The sequence below is a fragment of the Mchenga conophoros genome, linkage group LG15 (genome assembly GCF_057382185.1).
Source record: "Mchenga conophoros isolate Kocher_MC1m ecotype Shallow Benthic linkage group LG15, M_conophoros_male_GT1.1, whole genome shotgun sequence".
NCBI lineage: Eukaryota > Metazoa > Chordata > Actinopteri > Cichliformes > Cichlidae > Mchenga > Mchenga conophoros.
In genome coordinates, this window is record NC_140540.1 from 35,234,867 (window position 1) to 35,246,135 (window position 11,269).

At 43.6% G+C, this 11,269-nt stretch overlaps 1 protein-coding gene across 2 annotated transcripts; it reads right to left on the reverse strand.

Annotated features, from left to right (window-relative positions):
• Positions 1–173: 173 nt before the first annotated feature.
• Positions 174–11,050, reverse strand: LOC146558766 (uncharacterized). 2 transcript variants are annotated; one of them, XM_085247730.1, is made up of 5 exons: positions 10,999–11,050; positions 7,544–7,889; positions 4,875–5,435; positions 4,119–4,332; positions 174–2,389 (listed from the first exon to the last, which is right to left on the reverse strand). In XM_085247730.1, exons 2-5 carry the CDS (start codon positions 7,815–7,817, stop codon positions 2,158–2,160), a joined length of 1,281 nt encoding a protein of 426 aa, XP_085103856.1. In that variant the 5' UTR covers positions 7,818–7,889; positions 10,999–11,050; the 3' UTR covers positions 174–2,157. The 2 variants fall into 2 exon arrangements, with proteins under 2 accessions (XP_085103856.1, XP_085103855.1); XM_085247729.1 differs by lacking the exon at positions 10,999–11,050 and adding an exon at positions 10,192–10,375.
• Between the last annotated feature and the right edge of the window lie 219 nt (positions 11,051–11,269).

An 11,269-nucleotide genomic window follows, 5' to 3' on the forward strand; every position in this document is an offset into this window, starting at 1 on the left:
GACCTAGAGTGATGGTTTGTTTCCTCTTGGTTCCATCAGGAGGAGGATGGAGATGATGAATGGGAAGCTAATCTAACATCTTTATGTGCAGATTTAAAATAATTTATCTCAAATGAAATGAAAGCAGAACAGACGAGAAGCAGCGCAGCAAGCAGATCGTCGATTAATCTCCAATTTATTTTACTATGAGTGTGAAAAAAGAAGCTCAAACTTGAATTACTTTGCTTGCCAAAAAAATCCAGAACTTCAGCTGACTCTCAAAGCAGCTTGCAGGAAGTTTGTAACAGATGAAGTTTATTCAAAGTTGTTTGGAAACATGTTGAGGAAATCCCCAAATTTGATGTTATATACAGTCCTGTGCAAAAGTCTTGAGCTAATTTCTTTGTATTTTGCTCGGAAAATGGGAAATAGGTGAAACATCTGCAAACATGCATGGAAATACAGAAGACAGAAAACAGTTTGTACAATTCTATTTGGTGTTGTCTCATTTCACTCTGTACTGTACCACTGTACATGGTTGATTTGACTTATTCTTCAACACAGTCCGAACTCTCAGGCAAACTTTCTTTCTTCTGGAATATTTCTCCAGACTTCTCAAAGCTCTTCTTTGGATGTCGACTTTCTTTCGTTCTGTTTTCTGATTCCATAGAGTTGACATACTTTGACATACCACTGCCTTTTCTTCCCGTTTCCCTTTCTTAAGAATGGTCCATCCTCCCACTGAGACCACGTCTGATGGTCAGTAGATGGACATGACTTCTTCTTTAGTCCCCCATTTGTCCTGTTTCTGCTCACCATGCCCAGTTTCTGGCTCGTGGCTCTTTGGGATTCACTTTGTTATGGCAAAAATGTTACTTTCTTTGGATTTTTTTGTGGATTCAACTAAAGAAACTGGAACAAATTATGAGTTATTGTAACATTCTGCTACTAAGATACAATTTCTTTGCCAAGTGTTACATTTAAACAATGCAGGTTCATCTGCTGAGTTAGGTGCCTTTTTATCACTTTGAAAAATGACCAGACAGTCTGGCTGCTTGGAAGCAAAATATTTTGAAGAAAAACAAAAGAGTGGTGGCTCAAGACGTTTGCACATTAATTTATAAGAAAGGAAATTAAAGGTCTTTTAATAAACAGTCATTTGTAAAGTAATTTCAGGCATTCACTCTGAAACGCATCAAAACGTCTGTGTTCCCCTCTCACCGTGCTCCGTGCTCAGATACCTTTAGAGCCGGTTATTTAGTCTGACGCTGACAAACCTGTGTGCTGGTTGTTTGTAACGTGCGTGAGTGTGGTTCAATCTTTACTGCTATTTGGAAAACTCAAATAAATCTCTGGATTTGACGGTGAAAAATATGCATTCAGATTCAGTGAATACCTCGGGTCAACACTGCTGTAATTATAGTAATCTGGATCCCTGGGTATTCTTCAGTTGAGTGTCAGACGAAACGCACTGCGTCTCATCTCGTTTTTGTTTTGGCCCCGTTTTGGTGCCACAAACCGAGCAAGTTCATCAGCAGCAGCGAGGACGCCAGCAGGGTGGAGATGGAGCACGTTATTATCACATAATGACAGTCCCAGCTCTGAAAACGCGCGCCGCCGTCTCTCCAGGAATAGACGCCCAGCCAAGGCAAAAGCAAAGAGCGGTCAATGGAAAACCAACAACGGGAAGACATTTTTTCATTTGTTTTTTTTTTTGTTTGTTTGTTTTTTACAAAATGGCTTTTATTCTGTCTTCATCATGTACAAACTTTGTCAAATAATAATAAAGTCTGACAACTGCAGCTGCTTTGCTCGTGTTTCGGTCAAACCAAATCCAGCCATATATATGTATGTATATATAGCTTTTAAGTATTTAGAGTTCAAAACATTAAATGTAGGCACAGGAATAGCTTAAAAGGACAAATGTTTTATGACTACAGCATTGTTCAAAGGCGTCCCCAGCCACTAGCAGGCGGAGCTCTTGCATTTCAGATAATAAGCATGAATCCACATAAAAGGTTGTGTATAGGGAGGAGCAAGAAAACACAAGTCAAGCCGTCACAGAGTTGGAGGTTGCAGTGGCAGCACGGGTAGCTGTGCTGAACTGCAGACCACAGGAATGGGCTATTTTTGGAAAGATCTCCTCCTCTCGGAGAAGGAAGCAGGCAGCTCGCCTCTTCACTGAGCGTCCAGGATGTCTGGTGTGGCACTCGGGCTCTGTGATGACCAGGAAGAGGGGGTGACCTGATTATAGAGGACGTCCTGAGAGCCAAAAAGTGGCTCTCTGAGATGGAGCATGTACACAAGGAACAGATTAAGAGCCACCATGGCGAGGAGTGGGAAGACGCTCAGGCCGGAGCCGAAGCCTCGCCAGGAGACGCACGTGTTCAGGGTGACCCAGTAAACAAGCCTGAGGAGCACGAAAAGAAAACATCAAACAGGAAATCAGACACTCACAGCTTCCCCACCAGCGTTACCTCCAATCGGCTAAGCTCAGTCTGCCAGACATGTTTAATAACTCCATATTTTTAAATAAAGTCTCCCAAAATACATATACGCCTTTCACTGCACTGCAATAAATGTTGCTACAATCGATTTGTAGGCTCATAAATTGACCTTTTTTTGGGAGTGGGTGCAATAACACAAACAGCTCTCAGCAGTTTATAGCAACTTTCGAAACCACAGTTTTACTGGGGTTTTTTGTACTCTCGTTTTTTACTGGCCACAGCAGACAGCTGCTCAGCTTTAAGAACTAACTGAGTAATACCCGTCCAGCATCAAACAGCAGTGCAGACGCAGTCAGCGACGGGCTGTTTAAATGAGCAGGTTAAGAGACAGATGCTGCATTTCACTCAGATCTTAGAGACCAAAGTAAAGGAGACAAAACTTCAGGAGGTCACAAATGAGGCCTAACTAATATCTAATAAGAGGGTTGATAAATCAGATGCACAAACCAACTTCACTTTGTAAAACTGGCAAATTTTGAGGCTCGCAGTCTGAGCTCTGCACCGCTCTGTGACGCAGAGCCAGAGCTTCTCTTTGGGTTTGTTAATGACAGTGGTTGTGTTCATTTTTAGCCCTGTCAGTGGCGTGGCTCTACAAACGGCAGTGTCAGCCTGTCAGTGCATCGCTTTGGACTAAAATAACTATCTCAACGCCATCGCCGTCATTTATGGTGCACAGAGGATAAACTCCTTTTGGAGAAAACGTGTGTGGTTGTCACACTTTTGCGTGAACTACTGATCACTGAAACATCTTTCAATAACCTTTCCTTAAAGTGCTGGCTCAAAATGGGTTTCCTTTTTATTTTTGCAACTGTAACAAAAAGTCATTAACCTTTTGGTCTTGGTCCCCTTTACCTCTGTCTAGTTTCAACATGGGGTTGGCATTTTGCACTCTTCCTATTCAGTGTACTAACTCTGGACTTTTCTCAATTCTGGTCTGTGAAGCAGAAAAAAGTGTCACTAATTAGCACGTTTGCACACTGATGACAACACTGGGCTCACAGGAAAGCCTGGCTGCCAGCATGGCTAGAAACTCTTAGGTTGTTGCAGGTGTAATATTCAATAAAGCCTGTCTTTATCGACTTTTCTGCCAAATAAAAAAATAAGATATTAAATATTAATCTCCATATATGGGTTTTAATTTATATCGTATTTGCCAAATCCACTATTTATTACTTAAAAATGTGTTACTGGTGATGTAGAGGTCTCAAAAAGTCAAATATGATACACGTGGCGTTACAGGGTTAACTCTCCGTGGGGACATCACGGTCTCATCTTAAAATGTCAGAGTTCTTTGCTGGAAACAAAGTGATCTGTGTGTAACAGTTTGGAGTTATTCTAGACCTGACTTTTAGGCAGATTTATTGGTCCTTATTTGTGTAGCACTCCGGCTACGCAGATAGAAGGATTATGGAAATTCAGCTGACGTGGAGGCTGCTGAGACGTTTATGTAAAGTCCTCCAACAAGCCAGCAGCTAGCAGGCCCATCCACAGTGGGTAATTCAAATGGCTAGAATGGGGAAGAGAGTGACCACAGAAGGGGAAGAAAGGAAAAACAAATCGTGCATCCGGTAAGGTCGGACCAACCCCACTGGCTCACAGGAGCTTTCCACCTTTCTCGCTTTTGAGCCTCACCTTCCAAAGATGAACATTATGACCAGGATAGGCACCAACTTCAGCTGGTCTTGAGGCAGTAACGCAGCCATAACAACAAGGTTCAGGACATAGAGGAGTAACTGCTCCAGGGATGTGGTGACGAAAAGCTGCTGAACCGCACCTCTTCTGGGAAACGACTCCTGCAGATCGAAGGAGCCGTTGCAGAACTGGCAGGCTGCACCCATGAGCATCGCTGCAAGGGATAAAGGAGCAATAAGTCAGTTAGCATCTTGAATCTGGGCCATCTTTCCGCAAACAGCGCGCTCATCCTGACAGCACACTTTGTTTTTGCAATTCCATCATTTGAATGTGAAGCAAACGCCAGTAGACTGGCCCACATGCAAATGCTCCTCACAGCTACCAGCCTGACCTTTTTTTTTACCACCTGCCCTCTTATTCCGAGTCACTCTCGGTTGGGAAGTGATTAAAATGTTCTCGAACAATTAGGCCACAGCCTGGGAGATGAAGGACACAGCCAGCCTCTTATTGTAGTTTCCATTTAAAGCTATGTGAAGGAGAAGGAAATTATGCTTCTCCCCAGAGGCCTGGGAGACGTCTGCTGCTACTGAGGCTGAAAGCGCATGAAATTAAAGAGGACAGGAGACACTGAAGCATTCCAAGACAAAGCAGCCAGACAAACCAAATCCTTTCTTAATCATTATCTTTCATTCAAGGCTCTCACATGGCTGTTTTTGAATGTCAGCGTGCAGGTGTGTGTGTTTGTGAGACGCATACCGAGCAGGATGGGGACAGCGGCCACCACACAGCAGCACAAGGTGAAAACGATGCGGCTGGTTACGTCAGGGAAGTCAGGGGGTTTGATGGGCACGTAGAAATAGAGTGCATAGAGGATCCCGGACGCACACAGAAGCGAGGCCAGCACCGAGAAGAAAGCGGGGACTCGGCTGCTCTGACAGCATGTGCACTGGCAGCAGCGGCATTGCCCCCGATCCGAAGCCTCCCGCGCAGCCACGCAAGTCTCTCCCCGGCCCTCGGAGCTCCACACAGCCAGCTCCACGCTCTCCGGCGGCGGCCCTATCAGAGGCCGACCCTCGTCCACAGTGCAGTCCAGATTGGTGGATTCTGGACTCCATCTCGGTGCGTCTGTGCCGTTGGGAATGTCTCCCTGAGAGGCCGGGGTTGGAGGGCCGACGCAGTTTTCCGTGGCGGCGTCCAAATTGCGCGCCGTGTTGATAGGACTGGAAAGAGTTTGATCCAGCTCCCCCTCCTCCCCACGATGCGCTCGAGGCTCTTGTGGGAGACTGACGCCAGACTGCTGGTGGCAAGGAGCAGAGCCTGTTCGAATCAGAGCACATTTAAAAAAAAAACATCAAAAGCAATCAGCTGCAGACTTACTCCAATCAATCATTCACTTTCTTACTTTCAAAATACAAAGCAGAGTCGAAATACTCATATAAACTGTTCTTACAAGATTAGCAATTAGTGGCACCTCTAGTTTACGTGGTTGAACTGCGGTGCTTACACACTAATTACATTTACTATAAGGCTGGATTTCTGCAGGCTGTTGTCCTGCTCATAAATGACTGTTCATAGTTTAGTATTCGAAGCATGTAAACAGTAGGTAATATTAGCCTAATACACAGTGTCCTTAACAGGCTGGCTTTGTGTACACATTTGTGAAATCTATATTTGAAAGGTTTGTTATTATGTTTTATTTATTTCTCTAGTCATTTCAATGCTACTGAAAATATGTGTGGAAAAAAAGATATATCAAAACATTTAAATGAACCAATAAAGAGTCTAATAATTGCTTTGAACTTTAATTCATCTTTGGTTGAGCTGTAGTAATGATATATGCATTCACGGGCCATTTTATTAGGTCAATCACATGGCAGCAGCTCAGTGCATTTAGGCGTGAAGACATGATCAAAACCATCTGCTGAGGTTCAAACTGAACACTAGGATGAAGAAAAGGTGATTTAAGTGACGTTGCATGTGGCAGGATCGTCGGTGTCAGACAGGCTGATCTGAATATTTCAGAAACTGCTCATCTGCTGGGATTTTCTTGCACAACACAATGGTTTGACGAAGGGAAGCAATCCAGTGAGCAGCAGCACTCTGGATGGAAATGCCTTGTTGATGTCAGAGGTGACCTTTTAGAGCGCTCCGAGCTGATAGATAATCAGTTCACTGCACTCAAACAGCCTCCAGAGTCACCAGATCTCAATCCAATAGAGCACGGGAAATTGATGTCATGGATATGCAGCCAACAAATCTCAATCAAACTTCAGCACCTTGTTAAATCAATGCCCTAAAACAACCAGAAGACAAAAAAGGGCCCCAACCTGGTACTAGCAAGTGTCCCTAATGAACTGGCCTGTCTGACACCGGAGCCAAAGAGATCTGAAGGTCCAGATCCAGGAAGGAGGAGAAGGAGAGCCTGGACGGGTCGATGTGAGTGTATTTGCATTACTGTCAAATAATCTAATGAAAAGGACCAAAACAACCAACAACCAGTGAAAGGAATTAAATTTTCTGTATACTAAAAGTGTGACATAGTTTAACCAAAGGGTTGTGTTTTAATACACAGAAAATAGTCCTGTACAGATGCTTCTTTAAAAATCTATCTAAAGTGTAGACGGTCGCACCAACTCGCTGTTGGTTTTGGTCTTTAAATGGGATTTGTTTATAAAAAGTAAAGTCGTACATCATGAGGTGCATCCCGACTGCCACAAAAACCACGTGTCATCTTTAATTTTCATTACATTTCATTCACTTCTAATTAAGCATCTGACGGGTGCGATATGCAGAAGAGAGCCCAAAGACCAACAGAAGCCCTCGGACACAAATTAAAGCTCTAGAAAAATGGTTTGGACCGAAACGTAAAAACATCCAGACCGCCGCTGCTGCAAGGACACAAAACAGCACACATTAAACACCAGAAGCTGTTGAGAAGGGTTACAAACATCTGGACACTTCACATTACAGATGGGAGTCACCCACCAACACCAACTTTAACTGTTTCCCTCACAGCTTGGACTTGGTTCTCTCACACAAATATTAAATCTAACTATAAGAATGTTTGTCTTGTTTACAAAAAAAAAGCTCCTTTTCCTAAAACACAACTCAAGTTTTTATGATATTTTACCCAGAATTCAAAGCTGATTTTTCCAAAATCTGACTAAAGTCAAGGATTTTAAAAGTTTTTTCTCTTCTGGAAAATGACTTAACTTGTTTTTCTTAATGTTTTTGTGATATAATTGCTCTTAGCTTATTCCATTCAACACAAACAATGCTTTTTTTCCTCTGCAGACTCTGTCCTAACTCTATTTGGATCCAGCCTGTACTCAATCCGACTTTAGCTTTTGCTAATTTGCTCTGGCCTCCCTTCAAATCCTACAGCTCCGACGAGGAGACAGTAAAAAGCAGCGGTAATAACTCACTCCTTGGCTGATCCGTCGCTGGTGGCGGTTCCAGCGAGCGCTGGGAGCCGGAGACAGAGTGGGAGGACGAGTGCAGCTCCTCCACCGAAGACTCGGGGCTGTCTGACACCGGAGCCAAAGAGATCTGAGTGTCCAGATCCAGGAAGGGGGAGAAGGAGAGCCTGGCCGGGTCGATGTCCTGGAGCTGGTTGATGATATCGCTGATGGATTCCTTCATGCTGTCGAGCTCCTTTGCATTCTGCCGGTTAGTGGCCTGAAGCCCCGAGGTGCTCATAGTCACAGAGCCTGAGAGGAGCAGGAAGAGGTCCAGGTGGAAATCAGGCCAAGATCAGTTTAAAACATCAGACTGCAGAAAGAGACAAGAGGGAGAAAATCACCTTAATTCCCCAAAGTGTCAGAAAAGCTTGATTAATACACACGTCTGAAAAAATATCCCCGAGAAAACACAGTGATTCATCTTTATTTTCCCTTAAATATCGTCAGTAATCCGCTTTCTTTCAAGCCTCTGCTGTCTTTGCGCTTTTCTTCTACCTGTAAGGCCCAATTTATATCCTGCTTCAGGAATCTGTTTGTCTTGACCAGAACAGCCCTGACCTCAGGGGAAAGGTCAGCGCTGAGGGAGACGCTAACACTCAAAAACTTCACTGGGGCTTTATGCGGGCTTTTTTGGGGGGGAGGATAGAGGAAATTATGGGTTTATGCACATGGTTATACAATAATCATCACTGACAGGATGTCAAAGTTTATCTTCCCCTGTTTCTGTTGGGAACACTTTCTCATCAGTTTTGAATCCCTGTCAGTAGAGAAACTCAGCAAATCAGCACACGAATGCGTCACACTCTCGTGCACACCGAAGCACGTCACAATAATCACAGACTCCAGCTTTATGATCTACAGCGGGAAGTCCAGAAGGTGGCTGGCGTGCACCGTGCTGTTGCCCTGCATCCTTTAAACGTATCACACATGAGACTGTGTGAATCTGCAGGTTTCAACACTTTGGAGGAAGCTTATTGTTAGTTAAAATCTTCCTTTTGGCTCGTATTTCGCAGCAGGATGACTCAAATATCTATGTAGTAAAATGGAAAGCACTGCAGAGGTGTAATAAATATGCTTTGACCGTTTTCACCTAAAAGGAGCAAATCGATATTTTGGGAGATAAGAAGTCCAAAACCATGAAGCTACAGCAAACAGCTGACCTGCCGAGCAAAACTGAAACAGGGAGAAATGTTAAATGTGTATTTACTCACATACTGATTAAACAAATGAGACATAATGTGTTTATTAACAAGATTTAAAGGCACTCGAAGTATTCACATAATGTCCCCCCTGTTTCTAATCTTTCTTGAGCAAAGTGCTCCGACTGCTCAGTGTGTCACCATCAGGGATCTCTAAAGTTATATTTTGAAGTGTGGATGTCACTACACGTCCCTTCAGTACTGATAATCAGTTCTCGGCATCTTGTGAAAAGTATTTCCTGTCCTGGCAGCTTTGACCAAAGTTTTAGAAGCTACAAATTTTTAAAACACATATTTCAAATCCAAAAAACACAGGATTATAACACTGATGAGATTTCAATTCAGAAACTCGTGGATTCATGGAAAATCTTGTGTTACATTGCTACTGTGAGGTCAGACTTTAGCTTTCTTCTAAGAGAACTCTGGAGGATGAAACAGGGCAACGTTTCACCTGTTCCAATCTCATGATGTGAAACTGAACCAGAGGTGTTCAAGTTAGTTAAAAAGGTCTAAAAAAGCACAGAAGCAGCTTACTGGAACATCTCCTTTATGGCTCTTCATGGACTACTTCAACTCCACTATTGATATCACAAATAATCCTAAGCAGTTATTGTAACACTGTACCTTTTCCTGTATTACAACAGTAAATACAATCTATAAATACATATTCATTTATGACTGTTTTCTACACATATGCATACACACGGACGAATGTTTCCAGCACTTATGAACTCTAAAGCACATAAAATGCACTTACTGGACAAAAGCGTCTGCCAGGTGTGCGTAAAATAACACCAGTCACGCGCCTTTGTCTTCAAAGGCTTCATTAACATCTGCAGATTGAATCTGGAGCATTTTTCTCTGGGTTTTCTTGGCGCACAACCAACTGTGGCGCAGAGCGGGCGCGCACGGCGACGTTTCTCCAAACAAGCGAGGACCTTACCATGTATAGAGATCAATTAGGAGCCACGGGGCTTGAAGGTCTGGAGGAATAAATGTCGGTGGCGGTTATCGGAGCTGGCCTGGATGTGGCGCGTAGGGGGCGGAGAGGGGTATGTGGCTTTAAAACCCGCTGAAAAATAACTTTCCCTTCAGTGTTGAGCCACTCTCTGAAAACAAAAACTTTATACGATGCCTCCTCCACGAAGCTTCTCGGGCTCAGTGTAGCAGCTGCAGGAAACACCTCATTTATTGATAGATAAATAAATCAAATGAGGGGAAAACGCACGCGTGAAAGCTACGCGTAAAGGACGGGTCATTCACAAATCACGAATCGTGTATTTTGTGGCATCCAGCAGCAATTAAAGCGATTCATTTCATTTCACAGACAAACCTGCCTCACTTTGGCGAAACGAAATGCCCAAATGTGCTGATGAGCGGAACAAGAAGCGTTACTCTTATAAATGAACTTACTTTAGTCGGAGGTTGCGGAGTATTTGGGTGAGTTTACTCTCCTCGCAGTTTAAAAAAAACCCTCCGTCCTCGTCTGCCTTTCTTCCCTCCCCCTCCGTTTGCTTTTTGTCTTCCAGGATCCCGAACTTCTGAATCAAATTTCAGGACGGACAAAATACTAGGCTTTTTCCTCCGCCCACACAAGTTTTTTTTTTCCTTCCTGGGTACCATGTCAAACACCATATGGAGCAAATAAAGGCAGAGGAGCGGCAGCAGCAGGAGGAGGAGGAGGAGGAGGCACTTACTTTTAGTTTACCTTCAAATTCAACATGAACAATCACATCCATCACGAACACGAGTGCATCTAAACAGGGCAGTAAATATTTACAATGAAACCAAACCTCGGCGCGCCTCTGATATTCATATACAGGATGAGCGCGTGAACTCCAAGTATATTAATGCTCACTCAGACAGCATCAGCTACTACAGACAACCCGTTTATAGAAAGTCTTTTCACTCAATAATAAGTGATGAACTTTTCAAAATTAAGGTTATAGAGACGTCATTGTGTTTTTGCTGATTTTGTTGGGCTTTTCATTATCAGTCACTCCAACTTCCAACAGTCCACTGATAACTCCTCGGTGGCCTCGGGCGCGACGAACAGACGCCAAACATTTTCGGATTGTGTGTAACTTTACTGCGCATGCCCCATTTTCTCTAAACATCTGATTCCTGGAATTTCTCACCAAATAGATAAAGAAAAGCGTTTAACATCTTTGCCCACAAACAATACATAAAAGCCACTGGTGAATGAAGTCTGTGACTCACACATGGATCCTGGGATGCTTAATGTGCTGTCAGTGAATATCAGATTACCAATGGTAATAAAGGAGTGATCTAGGAAAGGTGTGCGCATGCGTTACCATCTTTCCACTTGCCCTTGTGATACTTCCATTTCCTCCTTAACAGGAAGTGATGAGCAGGGTTTGCGCATTAAGTTATTGTGAATAGAAACAAGTTTAAAGCTCTGCTGCAGCGGTGCAGATGTTCAAAGGGTTACAGATACCTGCAGAGGCAGTGCAGAGAGCAGCTGAGATTT

Coding starts and splice junctions, on each gene's coding strand:
- LOC146558766 (XM_085247730.1), bottom strand. CDS start 7,817: ATGAGCACCTCGGGGCTTCAGGCCACTAACCGGCAGAATGCAAAGGAG. Junction 5,436..7,543: donor AGCGACGGATCAGCCAAGGA/GTGAGTTATTAC, acceptor TGATTCGAACAG/GCTCTGCTCCTTGCCACCAG. Junction 2,390..4,118: donor ATAATGTTCATCTTTGGAAG/GTGAGGCTCAAA, acceptor CGTGCTCCTCAG/GCTTGTTTACTGGGTCACCC.